We start from the raw sequence: 16,906 nt of genomic DNA on the forward strand, positions 1-16,906 counted from the left end.
GGCATTTGTATGAACATAATAGGAGCCCTTACAAAGGGCGCAAACGGTTCGAGGTAGTCCAAGCTACTTGTATCTATAATTTTGTCCTGCATTATGCGCTTTTTCAACGTACATTTAGATTGTTATAAACACGTGTTGTTTTCATACCTGGTAGCTACTTAATATGGAATATTTTTTCTTTTAAATTAACAATAATTTTAATAAAAATAGCTAGGACATTCTAAAAATAATTTAAAAAAGAATAAGGCGAATAGAAAAAAAAACTTAACGTAGTTCTCGACTTCTACTAGTCAATCTTGTATAAGCCGTTATCTGCTAAATTTTTATAAGTATTGTCTAGATTAAGAATAGGTAGATATTGGAGAAAACTTGATCAATAATGAAATAAGTAACAAAATCTTAATAAACTAGCAACAAAACATTCATGTAGTTTCTCTTATGCTTTATCACGTTCTTGCTCTTATTTAGCATTACTATCATAATTATGTTTGTCCTTGTCGCATCCTAGTCAACTTTGGAACATTATTTGCTTACACATACAACTATAAATTAGTCATTATTGATAGCCCGAAACAGTAGGAGTTTATCTATGTCAAAACCTATACACAAAAGTGAACAATTTTATTGTTTATTTTCTCTTACTATAAGAGAAGTTGAAACATTATAAAATAATTTTTGAAGTTTATAATTATTACAGTGGAAAATCTATATAGCGAAATAGAAGGGACCGGGTATTTTAATGCGTTATAAAGTCATTAAATGGAGAGTAAAAAAAAAAAAACAATATAATTTTACGAATAAGTACTTACGTTTTAATTTAGTTAAGACTAAATTAAGTGAAAAAAAAAAAAATATAACAAAGTTATAATCAGTTATCTTCGTTTATCGTTTTGTACCATGCCAGTATTTTAATTGTAACTTTCGTTGTATTTTCCCACTATATCTTGCGATATTGTGGAATCATCACTGTTAAATAAAACGAATTTTTCTAAAAAAAAAAACCGAAATATTTACGACTCTGTAGTAGTATTGTGTTTGAAGGTCAGTGAAACTAATGTTTATTGGGGTCTAAATAACGAGGTATTTTTTCTTTTTTAAGAGTGGTTGCAACGCTATAAAGAGCGTTTCAATACAAGGGTAACAATGTAAACCAAGCAAACCTTAGTAATTTCTACATTTTAAGAAGTTTTTCGTTAAGTAGAAGTTCGCTATATAGAGTTTACACTGTATTAGTAGTTTAACACAGGTTTAAAGTTACAAATTGTTCAATCAAATTAGTCATTTCACATGTCATACAAATGTATTGACTATTGACTAACTGAGGAGAGCTAGACACCCAATACAAGTACAAAACGATTACGAGTACATAATTTATTTCAATATTCGCTTTTCATACTAAATTAATTACGAAACTGTGCAGTTTGTTGACCTATCATAAAAATAAATATTTTATTAAAAAAAAAAAAACTAATTACTAATTGATAATACTTTTTATACATTAATAGGTATGTTACGTAATTGGTCAGTTTTTATAAAAACAATTTTATTATACAAAACATGGTTTATTAATAAACGTTTAACTTATAGGTAACACTGAATTTCGCATCTTATCTCAATGACGCAGGGTCTTCATTATCATCAGACGTAGAGACGAAACATTAAATAAACGAACTAAATTACTGATCCAGCAGATAAAACCTTCGCTGTGCTTAATAAAATAAACATTTTGATGTTTCATAATAAAATCAAAGAGAAAATTATAAGAAATACATTATTAAATGAAAACTGAATTAATTTTTATTGCCTCTAGGGTTTCACACGGGAATAGTTCTCTGCGCATTTGTAGAGCAGACGGGGCGAACTTTTTTTATAGAATAACAGATCGCAGTATTTTAACCCTCGTATAAGTTAGTTTGGCAAACAAAAACGAACCCCTGAGAGCCGTCCTTTATCTTTACAGGCAAAAGATCGTACATATTTGAATTATTTGCACTGTATTATATCGGTATGTTCGTTTTCAGGAAAAATATAAACAACTGTGATCAAACTGTGAACAAAACTGTGATCCAAAGATTGTTTTTAATTATAATAGGCGTTTCACTTGAAAATATTTGGCTACAAGATTTTTTATCATCTATGCATGACACGAAAAAAAAAAATTAAATATATATTTATTTTTTAAGTATGATCGTACAAATAAAAAAAAAAAAAAACTTAAACATTACAAAAGTTCAAAAATAATGAATTATGATACATGTATATGTTTGATAATTAACAGTCGAAACAATAAACACAGCTGCGGAAACACAAATCGGTTATATCTGATAGTAAACTAATTTTATAAATCTTATTATAATATTTACAAATTACTATCCTAATAGCCACGAGAGTAAAGACAAGGCAGATTATGATCGTGGTCAGAATCTGAACATTTCACGCCGGCAAAGCCGTAGGAAACATGCTAGCTTCTAATATGTTAAGTGATTAACATTTAGAACCCCACTACTATATATTTGTTGTATTGTCACAAAATGACATCACACACTGCGATATTAATATATCGGAGTGCATATCTTACGGTACAACTCTTAATTAATGTATGAATTTGTATTATTATGAAATAAATATAAATTAACACACAATGTACTATCAATATTATATTTTATCTATAAGCATATGTAGATATCGACTAATCCTTATCGTTGAACGTAAAATATACATAATGATAATCGTATTTTCAATAATGTCCAAGTAAAACATATTTTTTTTTTGCATATATTTGATATACGAATAGCATATTGCTACAAAGTAGGGCGGTGTGAAGTTTCAAAAGAACGCTGTTTTTTTTTTACTTAGCAATTTTTTTTTGTCGATGTAACAGTTTATAAAATGAATACTATTTGTAATTATTGTAACATAAAAAGGTTTTGTAGTAATTATATATATATATATATATATATATATATATATATATATATATATATATATATATATATATATATATATATATATATTATAGAGATTATTTTTTGTCGGTCTTATTTTTAGATGACTAATTTCAATAATATGCCAAGATAGTTTACTAAATATGTTATGTAATAAAGTTTATTATAGTTTTTTTTATATATTATCATATGTATGTTACGTTTGTGATAGCTGTTTATACTATTTTTATACGTAGATAATGGCAAATAAAAATTTACGACTGTATTAATAAAAAAGAAGTAAAACAATCTATAAAAAGGTTTAAAATGGAAAAAAATTAAAATATCAATAAGAACTAAACATTTTAATAGATTGCAATAGTTTAGTGTTTGATATTTTTTTTTAATGAATAAACACATATAACTAATTTGTTTTCCTTTTGATATACTTGGAGATATATTTATTTTAATATACCTATATAGTGTAAATGGAGGACTTAACACTATATGCCTTGTAATTCTTTATTTTATATATGCATTGTTATTTTGATATAAAGAAAACTGTTTTTAACAAGATTTTTTTTTTACTACAAAATACAAAAAGCAGATAGTAGTGCATATCATGGCCTTGTTTATTATACTCAAGTGGCTATCTTCTTTATAACTAAAGGTTACTAATTCTACAACGTTCATGTCACGACCGTATTACAGTGTGGGAATGAAATAAGAAATATCACAATAGTTGATTCATACAAACATGATTAATAATTTTAAATGTGGATTTAGACAAAAGAACAAAGAGTAAATATCAAGAGGTAGGTTAAAACACAAATAATTATGTTAACTTGTTGACAGTTTGGCTTTTTAGTAGCCACGGTGTCCCTTAGATTGTTTATTTTCTTAAGTTATTGTGCTTGATTAGAATCGATAATTTTACATTGTATTTGTTTTTCTTTATACATATTTCTGACTATAACAGTTAGTTTTCAAACATTGAATATTTTAATTCTGTAAACTTTTATTACTGCAGCAATTACATATTTGAAAAACAAATTAATTATAGAAATACAAATCCTATTTCCATTGAAATAATCTGATAGATGTGTGAAAATATTCGACAAATAAATTTGGCTGGAGATATTAAAAGAAAAAAAAAATTGCACGCGAATATATTTCTGCAATAAAAGATACCTTTTAGTACCTTTACCTTCTAATACTTTTTAGCAGATTTACACTAAATAAAATTGTAGCAATATTTTTTGATGGAACTTCATTATATCAAATTAAATATATGAAAATTTATTTTATATTATGAAAAACATATTATCCGAAATTGACCACGTGAATTAAAAATAATATTATATAGTTGATAAAAATGGAAGGGAGAAAGAGCTCGGACTTGGTTAATTCAGTCTAAATCCACTTTAACATAAAATAGCAGGAAACATTACGTTTGTTCTGAATACTAATTAGTCATTAATTATAATACATTAATTGCCAATAACAACACATGGACAAAGATGTAACAGGTATGTACAATTGTGATAAACAGTCACATATGGAAATGTAACAAATTGTTTACAACTAAATTAGATCGAGTTGTTGACGTTACGAGATTTCTGTATGCTTAAAATCTAATGTCACAGTCTTGTATTAAATTTTGTTGTTTTTATATTATCTATTATATCTCTAGATCCAAAATTATAAAATACACAAGGAGAATATTTTACCTTGTATAATCTGAAACTATTTCAAAATTCAATAGTAATGGTACAGAAATATATCTTATATAATGTAGTAATATTTTTCTATTATTAACGTAAATAAAGTAGACAGTTTTGTATATAAAACGCAAGCAATGATCTATTTATATGTTGTTCTAATTATTTTCCGCTATCTCTGATCTGGTTATAATGAAAAATGTAAAAAAAAAAAAGTTTTCAATACTCTCTAGTTAAAAAGCTTCAGTTGAAACAAAACTTTTGATCCCATTTTTCTGTACGATAAAGATTTTTAAACGAAAAAGTAATAATTACGAGTAACTACAAAATTTGCCAAGAGATCGTGACGTTAAAATTTTTAGCAAGGTATTATCTCTCTTATGTAACTGAGTGGTATTAATCACTCCCGCTGCCGCTTTCGTTACCAGAACCAGACGACGCCTCCGCCTCTGAGGACGAACTCTTCGATTTACTCTTCTTTGTGTCTTTACTCTGTGGAAGAATAAACAAAATTAGAATAAAGTTAAAATGACCTTAAGAGATATATTACAGTTTCTTTTCATACGTTTTCATAACACTTTCTACATCCGTTTGCAGTCTCTAATATAATGTTTTTAATTGTGTATTGTTTACTATGTGAAAATTTACATAGTAAACTTCTTATATAATCAATGCACTTGTTTCGGTAATAATTTAGTATTAAAAAGCTAAAGCAAAAAAAGTATACTCAAAGCATATATTAGTTTTAAATTTAAAAACAGTTTCATTTTTTAAATATATTATTTATCTACCTACCTAAATTAGCTATAATCTATATCAAGTAAGTAAAATAGTTTAGAAGTGTGTATTTATATTATTTACTTAATAAAATGTTTATTAAATAGGTGTATTAGAGATAGAGGATAAATACAATTGTTCACAAAATATTTATCAAATATCGATATATTCAAACCGATGTTTCAGGTTACCAAATCGTCTTATTATATCCTGTTATTGATACATATCAATAACATTATTATAAATAATACAGACACTAATAATAAGAGCGTGTAGTGTGATATTATATTTATAATAATCTTATCAAATTATTTAATACATAATGCAGCGTAATGCTTCATATGAGATTATTATCAATAAATTATTTACTTGAAAATAAATGTATTTATGATTATGATATTTAAAACATGGAAATTCTGAGGTGGAAATTGGCGAACAATCTTGATATCTTCAAGAAAATTATAATTATTTTTGTGACTAGCCTATAATAATTCTTAGTAATGACATGCTAATTATAAAAACAAATTTTTGTTTGTTTGCCATTCTAAGTTGTATAAAAAAAAGACAACTTATTTATAAATACTATGTGAATTATATGTCTAAAATGAAATTAATAACTTATTTTTTTATTACATGTTGTATTTGTTTTGTCAATTTTTTTTTTATAATATGTGTACAAAGCAGACTTAATGTTAAAAGCATTCTCTGCTATTAAGCATATTTTAAGTACAGGAACTAATACGACATCGTAACCTTCTAGAACAGAGTATATTCCTTTTTAAAAGTCCGGAAACACACCTACAATTCCTTCAATGTTGCAGGTACTCATGGGCGGCAGTAATCTCTTACCATCACGTGATGGTGCAATTGCACAACGCGAAAATTTAAAATTAAGTATTATTTTACATTCGCAAATTAATCGATAGTGATAAAAATAAATAAATAGCATAGCTCTAAATAGCATAAAACAAAGTCACTGTCCGCTTTTGTTCGTTTCTCCGTTTACTTCTTATAAACCACGCAATCGAATTTAACAACGGATTCATTGTCATTTAGACTTTTTTTTTTTATAAAAGGTTTATATTTAAAATACTATCTATTTAAAACTTTGTATAAGTAGATAATTATCTATAAAGTTATAAACAATTACTCCTCTCCATCCAAAGGTCACATATCCACTATGCAACCTCTGGATGATTTTTAACCACATCACCGTTTGCTTTGCATCTCATTCTTTATTAATATTATTTTTTAATAATAAGTTATCTTATTGGCATTATTTGAGTCGCTAATATGCTCTAGAATGTTATAAACTTACTTCTTTACTATCCTTCTTCTTGTCTTTATCCGAGTCTGAAGAACTAGAATCATCATCTTCAATGTACTCTTTACTTGTGAACTTGCCACCTGACCCGGAGCCAGCGCTGGTGTTCTTCGCCTTCTTTGTCGCCGGCTTACTTTTTTTGTCTGCTGCTTTTCGTTCCTTTTCTGCTTGCTTCTTCTTCTGTTTGAACTCTGCTGCTGCGCCACTGTCTTTGTACTTCTTCATTGCTGCGTTATATTCTTCTTTAGCCTTACTTGCTTTTTCTTCCCATTCCTAAATAACAAATAAAGAATTGAATAAAAATTTTTATTGATACAATATTTATGTATATATTATATTATCTGTCTAATTGAAATATAAATTAATAATTTATAGTACTATAGAGCACTAAAAGTTTAAATTTGTATATGTATTTAAAATTTGTATTGACGAGATTGTTTGTTTCTTGTAAATAAGTAATTTATTAATTTCAACTAATTCTATAATGCATAGTAAAACCACAGATAATATAATACTATACTGGTAAAACATACCACAACTGTGAAAATAAATTGATAGTGACATTATTCTATAATGTTACTTATACTCTTCAACAATATTTTTTGTGTTACAATAAACATCTGACTGGTTTCGCCGTTTAAGTTATTTTCAAAGGTTATTTCCACTAGGATTTTCCTGTGCAACTAATATGTTAATATTCTCAATCATTAATATGGAGACACTTTTTTAGATTTTCAATTACATATATCGTTTGTAGATTAATAATTTTAAATAAATTAGGATTGTGTTTCATAAAAAAAATAGACATCAGTTATGGCACAACCTCATATTTTTAAATAATAAAAAAAAAAAAGATTTTTCCATGTTGGTTTATAAATGACTAAATAAAAAATACAATGGAATTAAGAGCCTTCTTCTTTTTGAAGTCGGTCTGATATTTACAGCCGATTTATTAAATTTTAAATATATTTAAAAAAAGTGAAAATATGAAATGAAAACCTCATGTTTTTAAAATAATTTAGAAAATAAAGTGTATGACATACTTTTTTTCTTTACGGAAATTGAAAAAAGATGATCCATCCATGAGGTGAGCAGTCAATTTTAAATATTATAAAAAAGAAAATTAATATTCACCGATTTATCCTTGAGCTCGCGCCAGAGTTCGCCTCCCTTCTTGGCAATCTCGGTGACCTTGATGCCGGGGTTCTCGTCGATGATGCTCTTCCTGTTCTCGTTGAGCCACAACATGAACGCGGTCGCCGGCCGCTTTGGTGCGTTCGCGTCCTTCTCGCGTTTCTTTGACTTTTCCTTGCGTTTCCGAGGCGCTTCCGACTGTTTATAAAAACACATATCTTACTAACCCGTATTAATATTTTAAATATAAAATTGAGGTCATTTGTTACAGCTTAGTGCCTTAACGGCTTAACGGATTACTATGAACTTTAGTATACACATACTAAAGAGGAGAGGAGAAGGATACATTAAAAGCTAGTTATCATCATTCCAGCAGTTAACTGTCCACTGAACATAAGCCTTCGCCATAAGGGGAGTATTGCCAGTAGGTACCATGCCTGGCAGGCGGATTGGCAACCGCAGTTAGACTTTTAAAGATGTTTTAAGAGGGACGTTGCTGCCAAACACTCTACCATTAAGTTCTCTTAGTCGCCATTTACGGCACCCACAGGAAAGAAGGGATGGTCTATTCTGTGCCGGAACCTAGCCATTATATGAAAAATTTATGAGATTAAATATAGAATAGGATTCATTGTGTTCCCCTAAAAACCTCCTTCAATTATGGCGAAACCAGTTTTTTTAATTTGAACTGATTTTGATAAAATTTCTATGAGATTAATAGTTAAGTATAAAAAAAGATTTTTCCAAATCGGTTTAAAACTGATGCAGTTAGGAGGTTTTAATGTAATGCCCTAAGTATTATAAATATAACCAAAAAGGTTTATTGTTTTTTCCTGATGTGACAAATAACAAAAACCAGAATATAAAACACAAAGTAATCTATGTGTAAATTGCTGGCACTTTACAGAGCATAAGTGCATTCTAACTTTTGAGCTTTATACAACACTTTTCTAGTAATATATGGAAGTAGTTTTAACAAAGAGTACAAGTAACAAGTATAACTATTACACTGCTAAAACCTGATATTCATGAAGTCTACACTACTACGTACACTAATCTCATTATGTAGGACAGCACTGTATTTGTTTAGTATGTTTATTTTATTATATAAACTTACAATTGTTATTGTCTTCTTGGGTTTTTTCTCTTTTTTCTTCTCCTTTTTACTATCATTTGAACCTCCTGATGCATCTGAGTCTTCCGAAGATGACGGATTTGTATCATACCTTAAAAAATAATTACAAATCATTACACATTGTCAAATTCCAATATTCTTTGTGGGAATTGGTGTCTGTACTATGTGTTAAAATTGTTTTACAAGTTACCAGGTTCCTTACCTTGAATAGTACAATTTATACTAAGATATATTATAAAGCAGCCTTTCCCAAAGTAGGCGATAAAACCCCCTTGTGGGCGCTGCAGGCCTAAAGAGGGGTGATAAGAGATCCAAAAAACAAATGAGTGCGTTGTGTAGAGGCTCGTTTAGAAAAAATGTTAATTATCCACTAATATAGCTCACAATAATTGATTAATTTAATTTAAAGTGATAGTGGTTTTTAAGTAGGTGAAAAAATGGGGGCGTTAAAAAATAATTTACTCTCAAAGTGGGCAGTAGACAAAATAAATTTGGGAACTCCTGTAAAGCTTTATAGCTTTCATAAAAGAAGTAACGATGAGTACATAAGAAGAATAATATCAATATACTGACTCCTCGGCGACGTCGCTCTCCTTAGCCTTGTCCGGGTTGAAGTCCTCGTCGGTGCTCTCGTCCGAGCCGTCGCTGTCGTCCGACTCGCGCTCCTTGGCCTCCGCCTTCACGCGCGCCAGGTACGCGTCCGGCTCCTTCTCCGTGTCCGAGTCGCCGAAGTCGTCGTCGTACAGCGCTTTGTCCTGTTCACCACACAGTGTTATTCATTAACTTAATGCAACTCTTGTAGATTTTATTAAGCAAAGTAATAGCGACACATTAATGGTAACACAATTAACTATAATATAATAATAAATAGCAATATAATAATTATTATTTTAAAATGAATAAAATGTACCTATCGAGAAACTCGAGTAGATTAAATTTAAAAAATTTAAATATGTATTTAAATTTTATGTTCATGAAATAATAATATACCTTAGTTGTTTACAATGTATACACATAATGAACAAAGCTTGGAAAATAAAACTAGAGAGAAGTTGAAGGACAGTTTGTAGGCAAGTCATATGTATTTGCAATGCAGTTTCGATTTGAAGGGTGCAATTTATTTATTCTATATTGTACTCTAAAACGTATATATGTGTATTGGCTTATTTTATGCCTTTTTGCTTTATCTACTAGCTACCCAATGAGTAGAAAGAGAAAGCAATATGGCAGGCAAGATAACATCTTACTCCCTTATTCATAAAAACGTCAAACCTTTCATAAACCTACTTTAGCTATTGATTCGTTTTGTCTCTTTCTTTTAAGTTTAATTCCTAATTTGAAAGAAAGTGTTAAAACAGTGTATGTGTACAATAGATAAAATATATTTGTAGGTTTTAGTTTTTATGAATAAGGGGGTTAGTCTTTAGAGATGACATGATGGGTAACATAGATATCAATAAAGTATAGTGTGTTGTAATTAAACATTGTATAAAAAATGCTTACATTCTTGCCAGTGTTCTTCACATGCAATTTCTTGGACGTGATGTAATCAAACAGTTTGTCGTACTCGCCCTTTTCTATGCTGCTGAATGTGTGAACACTACCAGACTTCAACTCTATTTCAAAATCAAACGATCTGTGAAATAAATATTATAAAATATTGTAATTTAGTCAAGCTGTTAATTTTCGTCTGTTGATTGAAGATGGTGTCTCTTTTGATTAAAACGCCTTTGGTTATATGGTTTGCTGGATGACAGTTTTACTAATTCTCCTAAGCACAAAGCAAGTGACAATCATATTGAAATGATCCAAACAATTTTTGACTGATCTTGCGACGCACAATAGCTCAATCAAAAAATTATATATGGAAATGCCCCGACAAACTAACGCAAATGTCTTAAAATTAAATGGCAAAAATTGAATGACTTCTTCCTATCGAATGAGTCGACAACTTTTTGTTAGTGAAATATTATTTAATGTCGTTAAAAAAATTTAAACAGTTTTTATGAAATTTTATTTACAATGTATGTTTAAAATTTCGCACAACTATATCATCTTCTAAATTAAACAAAAAATAATTGCCATGTTTAAAAAAAAATTTGACAAAATGTTCGGAACTTTTTTTTTCAACTTTTTAGAATTTATAACTACTGAAATAAGGATGACTGTTAAAAAAACAGACAATATATCGAAATGTCACTTAATCAATGGAATTCTTTTATAACACAGCATGGAACTCTAAAGATACTTACTTTGTGGAGGAGGCACCACCTCGAGCGAAATTGACAGAGGCGATCTCTTCAAAACGTATATGAACTGGTGGCTTATGTACATAGATGAAACCTTTCTCTAAAGGGTACAGGTACCCAGCGGCTGCCTTGTACGAGCATGCTATCGCCGGTGTTTTGTGGTGTCTGAAAAAATATATTTATATTGACCAAAATTAAAAAGAATTTATTAATAGAAACCACACCAAGTTTGGATTGTTTACAAACTGTTGATTTTTGTTTTGTTTTTTATATTTATTCGCATTAATAATTATAAATTCAATAACATGTGAACAACAATATGTATACAAAATAAAGTTAGTGACAGAAACATACATTTGGAATTTAGAAATTTGATAACAGTAAATACTAAAGATAGTATATAAAACGAACTTCTTTGCTATTTCAGATATCATTTGGAGATTTCTTTTGTAACCAATATTTTATTTTTTACCAATAATTTATTTTTTAGTTTTTTTCTCTTTAAATTATTCAAACGCATTTAACAATGAAAAATTAATAGTCACCCTAGGAAATCACCAGGTCCCGTAACTCTTCTATTTATAATAACCTTCATGATCTTAGCTAATACTTCATAAGTGGGTCCTGACAATTCTTTTGTGATTTTCCCTTCATATTTTTCTTGTAATTCTTCTCTGTAAAGTTAATAATATTTATAAATAAAGATATAAAGTTAGGGTAATTCTAAACGAATATATAAATGTATTGTTAGCAGTCAATGAATGCAAGGCTTTTTAACAAATAAAGAAAAACTGAAATAATAGGTATTCATCACACACCAAATATTTATTGCCAATTTACAAATATTTAATACAACACTTATATTTTCTTAGGTTGAGTCTTAAAATATTATTTCGATTAATAATTTAATAATACTTACTCTGTGAATGGCAGTTCTAAACTAGTTTCTTCCTCAATACCAAACAATAAGACGAGATAATGATACCTCGTCTGACCTTGTTTGATGGGCGGATCGAGGGACACCACAAAGAACATTTGCCGTGTATCTTTATGCGGCAGCAGGAATAGTCGGAGCACCGTCGACATTGGGATCTTGTAGTCAAACGTTTTACCGTGCAGTTGGAAGAATGTTTGAAACACTTTGATGTCGTAGCGACCACTGTAAGAAATAGTAATAATTACTAATAATAAAATTCTAACTAGATAACATCTGTATATGGGACATATATGATCGATCAACCCTTTCAATAGTAAATAAAAAAACAAGAAAAATCAATTTGAGTCTTAATAAGACTAATGGAGGCTAAAACAGTATTTTTTTTTTAACTTTGTATATTTGTTCTAGCAATCATGCAGAAACTACGGTATCAAATTGCGCTTTTCACAATTGTATTTCTGAAGGTCTAACCTAAAATATGGTGTATGTTTTATCTTGATACGCCTTCAGAAGTGGTTTACTTCATTTGTTTTCCTACTTTTGAAAGCAGCGCGTATGAAGTAGTGAGAAAAAAGTTACTAAATACAAGGCGAAATCGAAATTACGACATCCTATTAAGGGAGTTTTCTACTAGTAAGATTAAACATTTATTTCTAAAGAGTGGTCACATCTCAATAAATTTTAAGTCTCCCATATGAACATGCCGCGTCATAAATTTAATAAGATAAAAATTCATTAGACTAAAATTACTTTAATTAATTACATATTAGATTCAAATATGCTCAATTAAATGCTCAAGTAAATGGCCTCAATATTAACAAAATATCCTGTTTTTTTTTTAAATGAGTGATAATGAAATTGTAACTCAGCTTGCGCTTACAGTATACAATAAGCAGGGCACCCGTGAGGGAAGATATGGGAGGATTAAAGCTGGTCAGTTAGCCTATCGTGACAAAATCTACAAGAATTTACTATATGATACTATGATAGCACAGGTGGGGTTACCATTCCATTATCATCCACCAAAAATGTTTATATCAAATTATTTTTGTAAATAAAATCATAACATACCGAGGTGTGAGACACTGTAACTCTCTAAATATAGCAATGGCGTCACCAGAGACAGAGATAACACTGGCTTTGTTCATAACCTGCTGGTGGAAAGCCTCCACGGCGTCCATGTCTCCCGCCAGCTCATTAGTTGGGATGTGGAAACGCATTTCCATTAGAGAGATGGGAGTATCGTCATTCTGGAAATTAAAGAAGTAAGTATGACAAATCAATTGTGCCAAATTTCCTCGTACTATAGCTACATCATGTGTGAGGGTATTACCCTCTGTTATCAAGAGTTTCTAGACTGCTTCTAATGTGGTCTACCTGATGATAGTTTTATATACACTCTGAAACAAAGCTAGAGATCATCAATAATGTCACTGGTCTATACAAAACTACCCATACCTATTTAAATGAATAATTCACATTACTGGGAATAGCATACATACATATGCACATATACATGTGCATACATCTGTATATATATACCTGTATAGCGTGGCATTTCACTCAAGAAGCAAAACAATGGAATGCTAAATACTCAGATTCAAACAGGCCTCTATAACATATACATCAATCTATTCATTTACACTCGCCAGTTACAGGTACTTTTAATTTGGCCATTTTAGCATGTTGTAATATAATCAATAAAATGTAATTGCTCTGGCTGGCAGAATTAAACATATAGACATATATAAATATAAGACATATCTTTAATTTTCCTTTGGAGTCAGCCTACAAACTGTTAAACCTATTAGGATCTTTTGTGTTTTTCTTGTCTTATTCTATAATTTTATAGATCCTATGCAGTTTAAGATATGTATAATCTTCTGACTCCAGGTAACCAGTTCCTGGTTGATACTTATTGTTGTTATGCATACTTACAATGAAATAAGATATATAGTGGCATTGACATTACCTGATGAAACTCCAGTGTAACTTCGTTCTTGCCAGTGTTACATTGAGATACATAATGCAGGGGTATCTCAAATGCTGTATTGGAGCCCACATTGAAGCTTAGGACTGCACCATTGAACTTTGCCGTTCCCCAGTTCCATCCCTTTAAGGAAAGCTCCTTTTCCAACATGTCTTTATTGTAGTTAGTTTTAAAAAATTTCGCCACTTTCTCTTGTTCCTGAATTTGTTGTTTAAATAATAAAACTATATTATTGTAAATTATTAATAATGATAAAAATATGTGTTGGAAAACAGAAAAAAGATGAGTTAATGAAATAATAGAATTAACAGAAAAAATTGGATGTAGTACACTACTACTACAACTATAGATTGAGATAAGTAGAATATGATGGAGGAGGCTTTTACCCAAGGGAGACCATAAATCCAAATAAAAAAAAATTGTAATTATTGTAAAAAAAAAACTTAAACTTGTGAAATATAAGAAATAAAGCTATAATAATAAGAATACTAATTGTTCCCATTTTAAGATATCAACTCACAAAATAAAGCAAAATTTTATCATAAAAATGATAAGTTTTCCTATCCTATGAGTATTTAAAGCAGTCAAGAGAAAATAAAATAATTTGTCTCATTAAAACAAAATATTACTAAAGTCAATTATAACCTAAGATAATCCTGTTAAACTTGATACTAAATGAAAATATGAAATCATGTTATAACACATGTACAGTGGGGGTTTTAGTTTTTAAAAAATTTAAATTAAAATGGTTATACTAAATAGAAATATTTTACTAAACTATTTTATGGACATGTGCACAGGTAAAAAATTGTAAAGTTTGCCTACAGTTTAAACTTTTTATGTAGACTGGTATCCTGCAGGATAAATAGTACAAATTAGTGTCATGTTCAGCTTAGGATTTCTAAGGTTACAAATAGATTATCTAATACTAACATCTCCATGCCGATGATCATGTTTATGAAACTAAGCTGTATATATAAATAATTATACACTTACACCCTCCTTAAAGCCACCATATCTGTGGAGTGTGCCATTCTTGAGAAACAATCTTAAGCCCCAGGAACCAATGAACTTTTGAAAATTAACCAACTCGATATCATTAGCAGAGATCTGCTCCACTTTGCCGGTTTTGCTGTTCTTGAATACAATATTTTGATCTGTCATTTTTAGACGACCTGGGACCTAAAATGTGATAAGTTAGTATTGAAAGTAATAAAAATAATGGATAATACAAAATACAAACGTGTTTTTACCATATTTCCTTTAATCTCTGCTGAAACATCATTGTACTCCAGGAATTCCATTGTTTAAATTTATTAATAATTTTTATGATATAACAAAAATATAAATCCTATTTTTCACTGGAATTCTTTCTAATGAATTATTGTGTAAAAGTATTTTTTTAATAGAAAGAATCAACAAGCGGAATAAAAAAGCAAGCGCGCAGAACTTACTGACTGACAGATTGACAGTAGAATGTTGACAAAATGGATTGTTGTACAAATGAGACGTGATTGACGATTGCATAAGTTAAGTTTAATTACTGTCATTCAAATCAGTACAGTCAGGGCAGTCAGTCTCAATCACATTTTTTTTTTTTTTTTAGTACGTTTGTTCCGTTTGGAACAGGCTAAGGTCGGAGACCATGCTGCCTAGTCTTCAAAAAGATAATTTGTCTGGAATTCTCAATCACATTCAGTCGTCAATCAGTTTGAAGTTTCAAAATTTTATGAATGGACGCGTTTTATGTACCTACTTATTTGTTGCATTATATTTACAATTTTACGATAATATTTTATCATTATACTTTCTTATTGCATATTAATATACTATTTTAAAAAGTTGTTTAGTAGTTTATCTTTGAATTAAAATTTTAAAAGTGATTAAAAGAAGCAGCCCGTTTTCTGACTTTTATCGCAGTGTTCGGGTCAATTTTGTAGGTGTGTTTTGCATGTGTTATAGATTTAAGATCTATGGCGTCGTTATCTTTGCCAAGAGTGCTTCAGCTGAAGAAGAACAGCCTGGACGCTGAGCGGGAACAGTTCGAGAAGTTCCAGGTACTGTGATTTTTAAGTTCTTGTATCCATTTATTTGTGTCAAGGTAGTCAAGTTATGAATATTTCCTCATTTTATGATGAGTCAGTCAATCAACTCATTTATTTCTAATATTTGTATAGATTATATTCACATTGTATGGGGTATTTCCCATTTCCTTGCCAATATATTTAAAAAAATGTGTTCAGGATGTTCTCATGAAATACTGGATGTACTCACTATTTCTGTGTATTATAGAACATTTTTACATACATTTGGGGGAAATATTAATTTATCCTCTTTTAAGTGTAATTTTTAAAACTTTATATGTAATGAACAGATTAACAAGAAAAATTTTCAGAAACCAGCATTTTCAATTCTGTAATATATATACATACATGTAAACAATATTTCCATAAATATAATAACATACGGATGTAACTTATCATAATGTCAATCAACATCTACCCACTACTAAGTATAGGCCTTCTCGCCACTGCATCATGTTGAACAAGCCTGTGCCAACATTCTCCATCTCTTGCTGGCTACTTTGGCAATATAATTTAATCATGTGGCTGGTGTTATTCCTCATGTTCTATCACTGGCCTATAACTAGTAAGAAAAATATTGAATGTCTTCTTTTTATGACTTTGTACTTCATTACTCTATACTTGTCATAAA

At 29.4% G+C, this 16,906-nt stretch overlaps 2 protein-coding genes across 8 annotated transcripts in view; one reads left to right on the top strand and one right to left on the bottom strand.

Moving 5' to 3' along the window:
- Positions 1–1,541: 1,541 nt before the first annotated feature.
- Positions 1,542–15,644, bottom strand: LOC113520812 (FACT complex subunit Ssrp1). Of its 2 annotated transcripts, XR_008253105.1 has the most exons (14): positions 15,445–15,644; positions 15,188–15,373; positions 14,174–14,389; positions 13,273–13,451; positions 12,184–12,423; positions 11,810–11,938; positions 11,268–11,429; positions 10,519–10,651; positions 9,589–9,770; positions 8,998–9,106; positions 7,881–8,078; positions 6,741–7,019; positions 4,744–5,137; positions 1,542–4,708 (listed from the first exon to the last, which is right to left on the bottom strand). XR_008253105.1 is itself a non-coding variant. In XM_052897334.1 (13 exons), the coding sequence occupies exons 1-13, from the start codon at positions 15,493–15,495 to the stop codon at positions 5,042–5,044; spliced, it is 2,160 nt and encodes a 719-aa protein (XP_052753294.1). In that variant the 5' UTR covers positions 15,496–15,644; the 3' UTR covers positions 1,542–5,041. The 2 variants fall into 2 exon arrangements, 1 of the variants encoding a protein (XP_052753294.1); XM_052897334.1 differs by having other exon boundaries at positions 1,542–5,137.
- Positions 15,645–15,896: 252 nt separating this feature from the next.
- LOC113520833 (huntingtin-interacting protein 1) overlaps positions 15,897–16,906 on the top strand; it is a 51,045-nt gene continuing 50,035 nt past the window's right edge. For 3 of the 6 annotated variants that reach the window (XM_031910406.2, XM_031910408.2, XM_026906242.3), the window contains exon 1: positions 15,898–16,248. Coding sequence is in view for 4 of the 6 variants with exons in the window: in XM_026906242.3 (XP_026762043.2) it covers positions 16,165–16,248 (84 nt within the window). In the remaining 2 variants the exon portion in view is untranslated. Of the gene's footprint in view, positions 16,249–16,906 lie in introns of all 6 variants that reach the window. The other 3 variants (XM_026906243.3, XM_026906244.3, XM_031910410.2) reach the window with 2 other exon arrangements.

Source organism: Galleria mellonella, unplaced genomic scaffold (assembly GCF_026898425.1).
Source record: "Galleria mellonella isolate WM207_F2 unplaced genomic scaffold, CSIRO_AGI_GalMel_v1 utg36, whole genome shotgun sequence".
NCBI lineage: Eukaryota > Metazoa > Arthropoda > Insecta > Lepidoptera > Pyralidae > Galleria > Galleria mellonella.